The 16215-nt window shown below is 41.5% G+C and overlaps 1 protein-coding gene across 2 annotated transcripts in view; it reads left to right on the top strand.

Annotated features, from left to right (window-relative positions):
• Window positions 1–15953, top strand: part of AP4S1 (adaptor related protein complex 4 subunit sigma 1) — a 37868-nt gene extending 21915 nt beyond the window's left edge. For both annotated transcript variants that reach the window (XM_085858466.1, XM_085858467.1), the window contains exons 2-5: window positions 1279–1365; window positions 12607–12675; window positions 12856–12867; window positions 15663–15953. In XM_085858466.1, coding sequence (XP_085714592.1) covers window positions 1279–1365; window positions 12607–12675; window positions 12856–12867; window positions 15663–15794 — 300 coding nt within the window. In that variant the 3' untranslated portion in view covers window positions 15795–15953. The remainder of the gene's footprint in view (window positions 1–1278; window positions 1366–12606; window positions 12676–12855; window positions 12868–15662) is intronic.
• The last annotated feature ends 262 nt before the right edge of the window (window positions 15954–16215 follow it).

The following is a 16215-nucleotide window of genomic DNA, read 5'->3' on the forward strand; positions in this document are numbered from 1 at the left end:
TGTCAGACGCACCTCCTGACTTATGGTGAGCATCGCCGTGGATTACGTCTCACACAGTAAAACCGCATAATCCGCAAAGAACAACCGTCCGTCCACCACCTAGACGATTGTTTCTGCTAATGCAAACCATTCAAGTAAATGTGATCAGTAAATTGAAACAGAGTGTGACGAGCACTCCCCGATCTCCATTTAACATCGTCCGACTGATACCACAACAGTCAGGAGGTGTGTCTGATGTATAAATGACGAATGTGGTCATCATTGGTTCGATATTTATCAGTATGCTGTCCAAATAAGGGCAAATAAACCCGAAATCCGGATAGGTGGCTCCGTTTGATGTTTTGTTACACTCCACACGTTTTGATTTTATATATATTCCAGACGACCCGTGAACTCGTTGGGTTCCCGTTGGGTTCCCGTTGTGAAAGCGGTTGATGGAAAAAAAAAATCGTTTCAAGGAAAAAAGATAGCTTCAGCGAACTATACCGCTGAGGTTGTTTGCATTTGATCAAATTATCCCGAAGAGTACTTGACTGAATCCGGAATTGATTTTTTAATAAATTTTTTGTTGCCCGATTTGAACGAAACTTGATACTGCACACCGCAGGAGAATGGTGAGTAAGGTGGCCCTAAAATTTTTCCGCTATTGTGTAACGTTTTGGCTGTATTTCGGGAACATACATACATACATACATACATACATACATACATACATACATACATTCACGATGAGAGTTTTAGTAATATATATGTATATTGGATCTCCGTTTCGGGTTGTTATATCAATGTATTATTAGCATATGCTTGGTGTTGGCTTAATGGTTGGAGTGGTGGGCTTGGGATCTGAGGGTCCCGAGTTCAAATCCCACTCATCTCTTGAATTTATATTAGCTGGGGTTGACTCTGCCTGTCATCCTTCCGAGGTCGGCAAAATGAGTGCCAGCATGCTGGTATACTGTGTCGGAATGGCAACTTGTCCAGGATTGTGTCCAATAGCCAAGGAGATTGTTGAGGTAGCACCAACGCTCTGCACAGATTCTGGTCCCAATGGATGGATGGATGGATTATTAGCTGAAATAATTTTCAGATATCCTGCCATCTCTCCCACCTTCTCTTTTCTCCTTCCTTCCTCCAATGCCTAATTTTCTGAGTTATTGTGTTAAGTTGTTCGTTGTGTTTATTTTTTTTTTTCTTTTACAGGTATGATGCTTGTATATTATTTGTGTAATTTATGTTGGAATTGTGAAATGATTTTGTTTTTCACGTCTTCTCTTTCAGTGTTCTTTTGTGGAATACAAAGATTTTCGTCTAGTTTTTCGCTGCTTCGCCTCTGTTGTTTGCATTGTTGGCATCGATGAAGACGAGGTCTGGCAAAACACATAACTAACGTTTGTTGCAATATTCACGTCGGACTTCTTCACTTTGTTTGTGATAATCTTGCATGTTTTGAATTAAAATGTTTCAGAGCAGCACACTTGGTTAGTACACCCAGTCCTCGTTTCACGCTGTTCCAGACAACATTGTTTCATTATAACGTTGCTTCTCTTTAGATACCCATAATTCCTACAATGTTGTTTTATGATCCCACCGATTCGTTATAACGTTGTCACCCAACACGAACTACTTTCTATGGTGCATCACTCTCTCTCATCTTGGTGCGCTACCCTCTCTCATGGAGCGTCACAGCGTCCCAAAGCGTTTTTTCCCCAGTCTTTGTTAAGCTTCCGCAGGGTATGTGCGTGCTTAAGTGTTTTTGCTATAAATACTGTACTGTAACCATTCAAAATGGCTCCCAAGCACCCATCAAGTGTTTGTGATGCTTGTGTTTTGAAGAAGCAGCGCAAGGCCATTAGCCTTGCTATGAAAATGGAGGTTTTACACTGTTTTGAGAAAGGTGAATGTGCTGTGGACATTGGTATAGCGTTCGGCCAAACCCCCACAACAGTGCATACTATCCTTACCATCACAGACAAGATTAAGGCAAGTGCTGGAAGTGGTACTTCGACGAGTGCAACAAAGACAAGTCGTGCTCGAAGTTCCGTGATTGAGAAGATGCTGGCTACGTGGATAGAGCACCAGAATCAACGCAATGCTCCTGTGAGCCTTATAGTTATCCAGCATAAAGCAAATTCCTTGGATGACAACTTAAAGGCCATAGAGGGTGAAGGATCGAAGGATGAGAACTTTACAGCCAGCTGAAGATGGTTTCAACGTTATAACATCCACAATATTAAGATGACTGGTGAAGCCGCTAGTTCAGTTACCGTTGCTTCTGAGATATTCCCGCCTGAGTTCAAGAACATTATCGAGTAAGGAGACTACTTTATTTATCTTTTTGGTCCATTAATTTAGCTTATAATGGATGTATAATATATATTTTCTATAAAATCCCATTGAATTTATGTTGTATATGTTATGTATTTTATGGGGCAAAGGGAGGCTGTGGAACGTAATTGGTGTATTTTATCTATTTCTTATGGGGAAAATTGATTCCGTTAACGTTGTGTTTCACAAGAAGGTAACCATGACATAAAGCGAGGACTGGGTGTATCAATCTTTAAATCTGATTTTTTTTCTCGGCCATTTTCCTCGATCAGAAGCGATTGTCACCTGCGATATAAATTTTTATCCAATATAATTGTACATTTGTATTTTTACCTTGCTGTAAAATAATATTTTGAAACTGGAATGGCACTCAGTCGAACTCATACCTCTGCCATGCTGAACTGCTTACGTTTTGCATCCACCGATAGGCCGGATCTGCATCCGTACCCTAATCAAAATCGAATCAGCTTGTTCTTGTCACCTACCTAACTCATCCACCAAGTTTTGTCATAACATGTCCACAACTTTTTGAAATGTCATGCTATATATTGTTTTTGGCCCCATCTCTCAATGGGAAGAATCACTTTTTAAAATTCTAAAATCTGGATCTTCACCAAAATCGAATCAATTTGTTCTCATCACACATCCAACCTGTCCACCAAGTTTCGACCAATTCCGTCCATAACATTTTGAGATAATATGCTGCTCACAGACAGACAAACGGTTGAATACGTAGCCTCTGTCCACCTTCGGTGGTGGAGATAATGGAGAAGACATCCTGTTCGGCATATAAAGCTCACTTATCAACTGTAAAGATCTTGATTTAATCTGACTCGCCCTCTAGTCAAGTATCTGCAGAGGGTATCTGTGCACCCCCTTCCCCCTGCCAGGACTCTACTTAACCAACTTTTTTATGGTCCTTTTACACATTTGAGAGGTTCACAAAAAAACTTTCCCGGCACTCTCGCGATATTCAAGAAGGCGTCTAAAATGGCCGCCAAAATGGGTAAAATCATAGAATATGGTATATAACATCTCAAAAATGTGGCAAATTGGAAAAATAATTATTGGGGTTTGGTTCCTGATCATAAGTTAATAGTTTCTGATAATTGAGCTTTGTTGCCATTGAAAAAAATCCAAGATGGCATTCAAAATGGCTGCCAAAAATATGCAAAATCATCGAAAATTATATTATAACAGCCAAAAACTGGGACAAAATTGTAAATTATTCATTGGAATTTTAATGTGTTTCTCATCATTAGTAACTAATACCTAGTGATTGATTTTTGTTACAATGCTTAAATTCCAAGATGGCATCCAAAATGGCCGCCACAATCGGCAAAATCATAGAAAATTGTATATAAGCCTGAAACTAAGAATAATATACAGTAAATTAATATTTGGATTCATTGTAATATATGTTCCTGATTATTAGAAACAAATCGGTCTTTGTGGTGATTTATGTTTTGTTGCCATCCATAAAATCCAAGATGGAGTTCAAAAAGGTTTTAAAATGGTATAAAGATCACAAGTCTGGAGACGGCGATGATTCACGAGCAATGTACACGGTTCGCCTTTTTTATTTTTTGACCTTTGAGGGGACGCCACAGACAAACTGGCGGAAATCAGGGAAAAACGTAAACGTGAAAGTTGTAGTACTCGAACAGCACTACTTGCATACCAACTTTCATTCGAAACAGTTGAAAACCCTAGGAGCTCGATGCCCAATTTATTGATTTTTTTTTCACATTTTCTAAGTTCGTGACCTTGTGACCCTGACCTTGGGACAAAAATGAAAAATCGAGCTCCGTGGGGCTATGCAGGTGCCATTGGGCTAACCAAATACCGAAACCCCTGCCAGATTCGACAAACCCCCTCGGAGAAGATGTAACTTGAAACTGGCTACCCCCTAAAAACACATGTTTTTTTTGGGCGTGGCTCCACCCATAATGGGCGCAGCATGCCCATTCTCCGGAAAACACAACGAGATCATGATACAAACCTCTCACCCTAATTTTATCAAGATCGGATCAAAACCCACGGAGCTATGCTCGGGACAGACAGACAGACAGACAGACAGACAGACAGACAGACAGACAGACAGACAGACACACCCATAATGAATATAGTGGTCACTTACTGACTCGTGAACCAACAAAAATCATAGTAAATATTGTTGTTGGCCGGCAGAGTTGGTTGAGAAGACCACTTGGTGGGGGAAGCTAAGTCGATTCCCACCAGACTCCCCGGAATTGTAGGCCATCGCTCACGGATAATTCCGTGACGTGGCGGGTCGCTTAACCGACCGTGGACGCCAATAACTCAACCGCGTGACCTAAGGTCCTCCCGTCAATGGAATCGGGTTACGTAATTAACCACCGGGGAACCATGCCCTCTGTACGCCTTGTCCGAACCGGATCACTCTACCGGATCGGATGCAGCCGAGCGGCACTGCCAAGGACGTACCAGCTAGAAGGAATGGACCGTTGGGAATAAAGACCCGGCTAAACCTGGATTCGAACCATGCTGGACCAATGAGGGAAAAGACAAAGGCGAGCTGGGAACATTTCAAATGATGATTATTTATTTACAGCAAGTGAGGAAAAGCATGCGTCACAACAATGATTTATTGGGTATACAGTGGTGCCCCAAGAATCCAAATTTAATTCGTTCCAGGAGGTTGTTCGGATTGCAAAAAGTTCGGATTCCAAAACTATTTTCCCAATAAGAAATAATGGAAAGTGAATTAATCTGTTCCTGGACCCCAAGAAAACCCACTTTCAACTGAAATTACCCATGTTTCAGGTAAAATAAGACCTGACCTTCGGTGGCGGTATATTGTATGTAAACCGGTACAATCACTACATCCAAAGGTCCACACAGGTTCATGCTCCGGCCTGGGTTCCGATCGCTCGCGCACTCTGCGAGAGTGCTGCCCGCAGCGCAGCTCATCAAACATGATGCCCCCAGAACCACAATCACTTTCATCAAACGCATCGGGCTGAGGTAATCATGGATATTCCAAATTACAACCGGTTTTTCTGTGAAATTAAATCCTTGCCTGACAGTCCGTCACACCATGTGATCGGATTGCTTTTTTGTTATTAATTAAAACACAAGATGAATAAAAAAAACAGCACAAATCAAGGTGAAAACACGAGGTAAAGTAGCGATCGACACACGAGAGATGCTTTCACGAGGACTTCCACCGACGAACTGAATGAACAAAGCGCGAAGATGTGGGTCGAACAGGCGGGGGAGATGCATGTGAACAAATGTGAACGCTACGTTGTGTTCGGTTTTTGAAAATGTGTTCGGTTTTTAGAGCAAAATTTTCTCAAAAAATTGTTCGGATTCCAATTTGTTCAAACAATGGGGCGTTCGGATTCTGGGGGCACCACGGTATACACCAGGGAAAGAGGAGAGAGGTGTGGGGTGCGACAATTATACAAGCAACTTACTAAAGCAGACACAGTGCAGACTTGATGCGAGATTATTCACAGTGACAACAATAAAATCTTCTACAGGCTTACTTAACAGATGATAGTTGCATTGTTCTGGCCACAGCCGCACGTGTGGAGATCGTGTTCCGAACAGGAGGAGCTTGAGTGGAGAAGGGGAGAGTCCAGAGGGCGAGGGTGGAGCAGTTGGCGGGACCAGGCAGGAGGCTTGGTCGAGAAACAGGAAGCGAGGTCATGTGGACGGAGACTAGGAACAGGAGGTGAGCCGTCGAGGCGAGACGTGGGCGGAGTCAAGTAGCAGGAACACTCCGTGTGAAGACACCCACACCGAACACACACAACAACCACAACACAGAGGATTTCCCCATGTTTTATAGAACACGGAGGTCGGCGTTCCGACTGGCCCTGACCCCTTACGTGGTCTGCCATCCTGGGCCGGGTTTCGGCCAGATGCTGGTATAGCCCACCCACCTGGGTGCGAAAGCGTACGTGACATGCCGCACATGTCTGGCCTCGGATAGACTGTGGAAGCTCAAAGCGCCAGTCTACTCCATTGCGCACGTTGCAATTTTGCCTCGGAAGTGATCGTTGGGGAGGGTACCGTGGGTTGTCATACTGTAGTAAGTGAGACTAGGGGCAAGCGAGGCAGATTTCCCTCAGAAAAGAAAAGGTGGGAATAAAATAAAAGGGAAAATGATTTAATAATCCTAACTAATAGCCCATCGCAACGCACTCCCTTGTCCTCCCACTACACAAAACGAAGGGGTATATCTGCACGTATATTAATGGCATAAATGACTCGGGACAACTATGTGTTGCATGCGGTTCTGAGAACCGCAACAATATCAAATGTCAGCTTCAAATAATCATTAATGTAATAATAATAGAGGGACAGAACCATGGAATATTCGTCTTGTAATTCTTATCAAGGATGTTTATTACTGTTATCGTACTTGGAATTGAAGATTGTGGACAATTTGAAAGCCAGAACCCCCCCCCCCCCACACACACACTCACACACACACCCACACAAACACACCCCTATACACACCCCGATGCACTTTGAATATTTACATACACTCAAGTATTATGTGTACTAATATTTTTATGTGTGTTTTTTTTCTCTTTCCAGGTTAGATTAGTTAGCTTTACAAGATCGTAGCTAGTCAAGATCAAGATCACAAGTCAAGATGTCAGACGAGCAAGAAATAGTTTAATGTAATTGTCAAAAGAAAGTTGTTGAAATGGAAAGAAAATGCAAACGGGAACATTGTGTCATTCATATGTCTGGAATTAAGCATGGATCGTTCACATATTTTTCAGACGACAAATCCAAATGATAGATTGGAACTTCTCAAAAATATACGGGATCGTCGCTTAGCTGAACCACCAGGTTCTTCATATTGAATGACAGATATCTGTCAGGGCATTCCTGATGAGATCCAGGAGAACGAGGGCTATCACCGAGGATGTTACCAAAGATTTACCCTGAATCTACATTGGTTAACAGCTAGTGAACCACCTAACAATCCTGAAGCTCGTGGACCATCTACCAGCCAAGAAGGGAGGCTAAAGCGCAAGAAAGCATCAGAAAAAATCTTTTTTGAACCTGATTGTATTTTCTGCAATACTGAAGGCCGAATCCATGTGAAAAAGGCAGGCATCGACACAAAGGAAGGCACCTCTTCATTTGAATGTGATGGATGGCAGAAAGTGCTGCAAATAGCAGAAGCGAACAACAATGAGTAGCTCTTAAAGTGAATCCGAGGATTTGATTTGTTTGCAGCAGAGGCCCAATACCACCCAAAATGCAGAAAGCAGAAAACAGCCAATTATGAGACACTACTAAGTAATGATCAGGAACCAAATCCCAATGATTATTTTTCCAATTTGCCACATTTTTGAGATGTTATATACCGTATTCTATGATTTTACCCATTTTGGACTCCATCTTTAATATTGCCAGAGTGCCTGGAATTTTTTTTGTGTTAACATCTCAAATGTGTAATAAGACCATAAAAGGAAGCTCCGGATACCCTCCGTAGATACTCCCCTACTATGCTTATTGACACCGATTATCAAGAGGTAGTCAGACATACAGAAAGAGAAAAATGATTGCAAGATGCAGGAGGAATGAAATAATTGATGGGGTGGTCCAGGTCTGGTCGAGCTGCGAGAGGTGCCCTTGTGTAGATTTGATGGGACAAACGGGCAACAGTTTCCCGACAAACGACATGCTGTGAGACTGGTTTCTGTCCGGTCCAGGCAAACTCTGTGTTTGTGTTTGCGTCCTCAGGATCACGGGAACAGTTCCTCCTTCCATTAGGGGGAGGGGGAATCTAAAGAACCCTGGCGATTCTCGGTAGGGGTTTTGCATGGAAAGGGCAGAGGGTGCAACACCAGAAAAGTGGTGGTATAAGACAGAGAGATCACCTATCTGTCTGCGATGGTAAAGTGATAGGCCCATAGACTGTTTATAATGGGAGATTCCAATGCTATTTAAGGCCTTGGTTCAAGGTGTGAGGCAGGGTTATGGTTATGAAATTGTGAAAAAAGAGAGATCGTTGTGTTTTATATACATCCCTCAAAATTTTTTGATACAATTCTATGAGTTATTCAGTTTAATTTTTGGAAACAAATTTTGTCAAAAACTTCTGAAATCCAGTTGTCCTTTCACCAAATGTGAATTGATGCTTTCAGTTGTACGACATCATAAATCTGCTAACGATGAATTGCATTTATCTAAGTGTGATATTACGAGAACATTAACCAAAGTTTTAGTACTCCTTTGATAAATGCATGAATGGAAAGAAATGGATTTAAAAAAAATAATAATAATACTGTATACGTAATAAAGGAATATATTGGAACTCCAGTGATGACTAAATTTAAATCAAGTGGAAGCAGAAGTGAAGTGGTAATCCAAAGTTTCACTGTTTGGTTGTTGAAGCCTAACGTTTCAGAATGGATGAGGAGCTAAGTATTACCATATATTTCTTCGTAGCCCTGAATTTGAGAAAGTTCTGGACATTTGTTTGAATTTCAGACAGTAAATTATACATGTTGAAGGAGTGTCATCAGATTCAATGAACAGTTTCATCTGAATGTTGTCATTGTACCACTGAGTGATCTTGATCTGTGACTGTGCAAACATCATGTCTTTTTTATTTATTTAAAATATACATTGTCGAGACTCGTATGAGCGTTAACACAATGCACAGCAAGGGGGCAGGAGAGAAGAGGGGCAGAGGAGAGGAGAACAAAACGGGGGGACCAGACATTATGAGATCTGTGGAAGGAAGAGGGATGGGGTGGGGAACATGGGGTATACAAGATCGACGTTACAGGGGCTTTCAGGAAGGAAAGCAGGGAATTTGAAGGAGGTGGGTTTGGGGTGGATTAACGGGGGTAGAAAAGATCGATGATTTGGATGGGGGAAGATAAGAAGTGGTGTTGAACAGCTGTTTTGAAGGCCTTGAGGGAAGAATGGGATTGAAGAGAGTGTAGGAGTTTATTCCAATGGTGGGGAAAAAGAGGAATAAAAGAGTGAAGGTGAGCAGTGATTCGTGATTTTGGTAGTTTTACCAGAAGGGGGTTGTTGGCGGACATTGAGCACCCTGCGGAAATATGGTGGGGACATATCGCAGACAAAGCGGGGGGGGGCAGACCAGAGAGGAGATTGAAGAAGACAGAAAGACCACCGACCTGCCTGTGGTGAGAGAGTGAGAGACCCAAAAACTCAGCCTAATCGTGGGTGTCTTGACAAAGGGAGAAACAAAATACCCCATGGTGCTGTCATCAACAAACTTTGCAAACCTGGTTTTGCTTGTTGTAAAGGTGTTCTTTAGAAATAAACTGCTGGGAGTGGGGGTGCATTTTAGGATAGCAGTAAGAGTAATCCATGAGAAACTGTCTCTCAATGTCCTTGTGTCGAGTACGTGGTATACAGGGTGTTTCAAAAAGAGTGAAGCAACTTTAAATGTTTATTTACAAAGAAACAGTAACCTGAGGAATGTGAACCAAAAATTTCTTGAAAACTTATGACATTGTATTTTCTTTCACTGATTGCTATTGCAGTAAGTCCCTGCTTGAGTTCGTGAAAGCCCAAGGTCTGAAATTGGCATTTACGCAAAATCCTTGTAATTGACGTTCTCGATGTGTGCCCCTCTGTGGTTCAGACAGGCATTGATCCTGACTAAAGTTCTGTCCAACTTTCCTGTAGGTCTCATGTGGTACTACCTGGAGGTCATCTGACACCTCCTGCTTCAGATCATCCAGTGTGGCAGGATGGTTGGCATAGACAGAGCCCTTGTCAGCCCCCAAGAACCGAGGGTTCTGGGCTATGGGTTGCCCAGTCATGAGCAGTTCCCAGGGCAACGAGGTGGTTTCTGAAGAGCTGCCGCAGGAAAGTGATATTGTTGCCAGCTGTATGCGGGCTGCACCATCCTGTGTAAACCAGGTCATACTGACCTAGTTTGGGGTGACCATTTGGGCTCGATCATTATGGAACTTCTGGAGCATGGCCCAGTAGTGCTCACCATTGATCGTCACCATCTTGCTGTTGTCATTCTCAAGCCAGTAAGGCCCTAGGGTTCCCCATATGGCACAGATGATGCAGAAGCATGTGACCTTGGTCCCTTTCAGGTACCTCTTAGTGATCTCCTCAGGTTGTTCTGCCCCCCCCCAGAAAATGTTGTTGTTGATGGCACAGTTCAAGTGTAAATGGGCTTCATCAGTGAACCAGATTAGGTTGATCCAGTTTGGGTACCGCTCCATCCTGTCACTCAGACAATTGCACATATCAAGTCTCCTCATGTCATCTTGACTGATTTTGTGCCAAATAGAAATGATGTATGGGAAAAGCAACAGTTCCTTCGTGAGGATACACCAGACTGATGTTGATTTGATGCCTAGCTCCCGGGAGCGCCAGCGGTGGGACTTCTTGGGACTGTCCACTGCAGAATCCCACATGGCATTGATGTTCGCTTGGCTCTTGGTTACTGATGCTGGCCTGTAACTGTTGCCCTTGCTCTGGTTGTGCACTGTACCCCTGTGCTCAAATGTTTCACAATACATTGAATGGAACAATTTGTGGGTCCATCACGTGTTCTGAGGTCGTATTCCCAGCAGAACCTTCGGCGAGTATCCACATATGATTTAGTCTCGTACCACAGAGCCACCACTTTTGTCTTCTGCTTCACTGTCAATGGCATAGTTGAGCTATGGAGCTAGACATCCCAGGGAACAAATACCACGATGTCATCATCAAACCCTGAAAAGGAAAACGGTATAGGTCAAAAAACAGATGGCAGGAGGTCAAAGTTGTATCGATATTTTTGAAACACCCTGTATGTTTACTGGTGCAGTAGTTTCCCTAAACCTACTGAGTAGTACAGTGCTGGCTGTTTTTGCTATGTTAAAGAGAAGAAGAAGAAAAGTACTTGGACTTTCATTTGCAATTTATTTTTCATGAATTACCAACCAGGTCCATGCGTTTTTTTTCTCCCCACCCCTCCCCAGAGCTCCATGATATTATTTTCACGGCTGCCCTCTCCCCAGATAAAACCTTTAATCCATTAGACGAATAATTTTAATCATGTCAGCTTTAAAACTGCAGATCAGACTGTGCAGCAGAACTGGGTTCTATGCGTGTTCTCTTCTTTTTGCACTGATACTTAATTGGTCCGAATTTCAAGCAGCAGTAAGGTTAAGTGAGTTTTGCTGAAGCTTTCTCACCAAATATAAAGCTTGTAAAAAAACATGGTCACAATATCAAAGAAGAAACCACATTTGAAGGCATGCATTTGCACTTACCTATTCATAACTTGAAAGATTATACAAGTCTTAACTGTGAAATATATTTGGGAAATATTGTTGAAACACCATAGATGAATTGTAAATGTTGATCAAACCTGCCATTTAAGATCGATGATTGGATTTGAAGAAGAAAATGTTACTCTGACCTTTTCATATGATGCTGTTTTTACCTCTGACACCAAAGGTGAAGGAGGTCATGTTTTCACCCCTTACTGTCTGTCTGTTTGTCTGTGTACACGATATCTCAAAAAGTACAGATCTGGATGAAATTTTGTGGGCAGGTTCGGTGTGTGACCACGACGAATTGATTCGATTTTGGTGAAGATCTGAATCCAGAGCCGACTACTCAAATTTTGTAATGTGATTCCTCACTATTGAGAGATAGGGCTCAAGAAACGATATACAGCATGATATTTTGAAAATGTGTTGGGCCAGATATGTTCTTGTGGATCAGGCATAACGGGGCGATGGTATGCGCTCTACCGAGTGCCCTTCTCGTTTTACTTGCATGATGTCGTGAAGATTTTCTTTTTTGTTTGTCACAAATCGATTTTAGATTTTAGCAAGTGTACAGGTTCTGGATATGTGTTGTTATTAACTGTCCGATTATAATTATTATTTCTGTACCTCTTATTCTGCAAAACCCATCCATTGTGGGACATCACACCCCGATTATTCCTTTTTATTTTTTCCCCCCTGTGCTCCTTCATTCAGTTACTTGACTCCCTCTACTGGGTTGTAAACACCTATGCACACTTCTTTAACAACGTACAGGTGTTTTAAAAGTGTGGAGAACTCTGTGTTCTTAGGTTTAATGCAGTGTTTTACAACTTATGAAGTAGTATTATGACTGGTGGATCACAGTTGGTGTAAATGCAGAAGTTTCAACGATGACTAATATGGAGCGAGCCAATTCTTCCGATGTCATTGATTAGCATGCATTAACCATTTGCAATGCAAGTTTTTCTTTTGCCTTTTAATGCCTTTTTGTTTTGTTTTTTAGAATGAATTGGCAATTTATGAACTAATTCAAAACTTTGTTGAAACTCTGGACAAGTACTTCAACCGTGTGGTGAGTGCTTTGATGTTATGGCATTGCCTTGTTTATTATACCTTCCAGTTGAATTGAAATTGGACATGCTGAGTGATTAATTTGCCTACTTTTCTTGCTATCCTTGATTTATATAGTGTAAGTTTTGATTGATTTTTTTTGCCTGCTTTTCTTGTCAACCAAATAACACCCCTCCCACAGTGCGAACTTGATGTATCCTTCATCGAGATCATTTGGTCTGAAGAAACCATAGGGTCTGGCAGCTTATGCAGTTCAGGACAAACTGTTGTTTTTGAACCAGATTGATGGAAGAATGCGAAGAGAGATACATTTACAATGAGACGTTTGGTTATAAATTAAGTGGCGGAAGGGGTGTTGGGAATATTGTAAATGAGAATGGGTGGAAGAGAGCATATAATGGGAGAGTAAGAGAGTGATGAAGTGTCGTGGGAATGAAATTTTTTTTGAAAGAGCTTTAATGGGGTAGAAGGGAAGAGATTTGCAAAAGTATATAATGACAGGAATTGAGGGTGGGGGGGGAGGAGTGAGCAATCATTATTTGCATAATTTATTTAAAAGGTGAGGTATGATGAACATGTAGATAGGAGGCAGAGAATTCTGACTGGTGTGAAGTGTTCCTGCTTCTTCCCGAGTTGCCGGCGGTGCACGGTAATGTAAAGTTTTCGTACTAAAATCACTGCAGTGTAATCTGTAGTGAGCAGCAGGATATGCTCAGTCTTCCTGTGAATAGCTCAAATAATTTGTCTTTTAATGATATTGTAATACTGGATTGGATAGTGCGTGCGTGACACTTTTGAACATTTGTGGCCAATTTCACGTTAAGGATTTGCTGTTTTAAGTTTTCTTCTTTTGCAAGATGATAGTTTTTATATTAATTTTGTTACATTGGACCAAAGTCTTTTATAACGAAGTGATATGAAAAGCTTAATCGTGTATCCAGTGATCAGGAAGTTCTAAACTACATCACTTCATGCAGTTTATTACCTCCACCACCGAAGGTGACCGGAGGTTATGTTATCACCCCTATCTGTCTGTCTGTTTGTCTGTGAGCAGGGAATATCAAAAAGTGGTGGATGAATTCAGATTAAACTCGGTGGACTGGTTGGGTGTGTGACAAGGATGAATTGATTCGATTTTGGTGAAGATCCAGATCTGATAAGTTTTTTTTTTTTTTTTTTTTTTTTTTTTTTTTGAAGTGATTCTTCACCATTGAGTGCTTGGGCTAAAAATAATATACAGCATAGCATGATATATCAAAAAGTGGACTGATTTGGATGAAACTTGGTGGACAGGTTGGGATTGTGACGAGGACAAATTGATTTCATTTGGTGACGATGTGAATCCGGATCCAGATACGAGAAGTTTTCAAGTGATTCTTCACCATTGAGAGATGGGGCCTAAAACTATGTGTAGCATGATATTTGAAAATGTTGTGGATGAGTTGGTTAGGTGACAAGAAAAAGCCGATTAGATTTTGGTTCAGGCCTGGATCTACATCCGGCCTATCGTTGGGATACAAGACGTAAACTGTTTAGCCTTGTGGAGGTATGCACTCCACCGAGTGTCGTTCTAGTCTTAATGATGTTTTGCAGTTCTCAGATATTACTTCCATCCATCCATTGGGACCATAATCTGGACAGAGCATTGGTGCTGCCGAAGCAGTCTCCTTGGCTATTGGGCGCATTCCTGGACGGGTCACCACTCCGACACAGGATACTTGAATGGCTCAATCATTCCAGCAAGCTGGTACTCATTTTGCCGACCTGGGAAGGATGACAGGCTGAGTCAACCCCACCTGGTATTAATTTAATGGTAATATCTGGTTTTGAACTCCAGACCTGAGGATCCCAAACCAGCCACCATAACCATAAAGCCAGCACCTGGTGTCTGTGTTACTTGTTGCCCTTTTATTTACATCATGATTTATATAGGATATAATTTTTGTTATGACTGCAGACAAAGTAAAAAAAGGGAGTCACACTTCATGAACTAGTATTTAAAGTTTGGGTTATGGGGTGTGTTTTGGAGGGGGTATTCTGCCTAACAGAAAATGACCACTCCTTTGCTGGATTTGGATGTGAATTTAGAAATGTTATCAAGCCTCAAAACCCCTGAAGAAGCCTATTTTAAAAAGGCAGAGATGGTCGAAAATATGTCAATTTTCTTAATTTATAAGATATTGTCCAGATTATAATTCCAGATAAGGTATTGTCATTATGCTCCGTCCATCCGTCCGTCTCCTATTTTGACTTCTCCTGCCAAACTGCTGGGCTGATCCGGCTGAAATTTGGCAGCATGGTTCTGCCCCTGGCTGGTAATGGGGATTGCAAAGCTTGTTCCGGTCACGTGACTTTAAATAGGTCAAAATGGTGGACTTAATAAATTCCTTCAAAAATCCTCTTCGCCAGAGCCACCAGTCAGAATGCTACCAAATTTGGGTTACAACATTAGGCCAGGACCCAGATAAGCTACAGTCCAATGGTCCCATTTTTCATATTTTGCTCAGTTTCTGCCTGTTGATGTGCTGACGCACTTTGGTTGTATAAATCCTTTTGGAAACTAGGTCACACGGATCTTTCCTTTGTATTTTCATCCGTGTTTTTACCTTCAAATATGCTGATGCACCTTGGATATCCTAGAAGCCTTTGTGCAAACTAGATTGCCCTGACCTAATTAAGACTGATATTTGACGTATTTTATTAATTAGGTCATCATTACATAAAGTAATGACGTATTTTGCCCTATTTCTGCTCCTTTAACATAGTGATACAACTTTGTGTTTGTCTGAATGGATTTAGTCATACTTGAAATATAAACACCTTGTAAATTCTGTGTTGATAATAACACATCGTTGTTGTCGTCATCACCCATTCCAATTAGTATGCTTCGTAAGTTGGCCAGAAATCGGTGTTTCTAGTGCTAGGGGGGTGGTATTTAAAAGCATTCATGGTCATGGTATCTGTGGCAGTTCTTGACATGATCCAAAGATATTATTCCACTTGGAGAAAGTGCACGTTATCCTGGAGGAGATGGTGATGGGTGGCCAAGTGGTGGAAACAAACAATGCGCGTATCCTCTCATTATTGCACCAGATGGATCAAACGTCGAGGGAGAAGTGACGCGTAAAACACACTGACGTCTGACATTCTGCAGATGTGTCATAAATGCCTGAATTACCATCATTTGAAAGTTTATTTATTTTTAAAATCTTTATTCTGTGCTATAAAAATTGGACTATGTCCAGTTAAATCTACAAAGTGAGTCAACATCTATAATTTAATGACATTTGAAAGTCTTACTTTCTGTATCACAAGATAATTTCTCCATTTTCTTTCATACGTTATTGTGCGGTGTTCTTCTCAACACATTAAGAAGTGATGAAATTGTGTTGATAATGTGATGTGTATATATATATTCCACATGATGCTTTCCCCCCATCTCTCGCTGTTTCTTTGAAATCTGTTTTTCTTAATCCAACTTCACTCAACTTCACTCTACAAACTTCACTCTATTCATTTGAGGTTGCTTTTGTTTGTAGTT

The sequence above is a fragment of the Eptatretus burgeri genome, chromosome 15 (assembly GCF_056783735.1).
Source record: "Eptatretus burgeri isolate ZD-2024b chromosome 15, Ebu_testis_v1, whole genome shotgun sequence".
In the NCBI taxonomy this organism is placed as follows: Eukaryota; Metazoa; Chordata; class Myxini; order Myxiniformes; family Myxinidae; genus Eptatretus; species Eptatretus burgeri.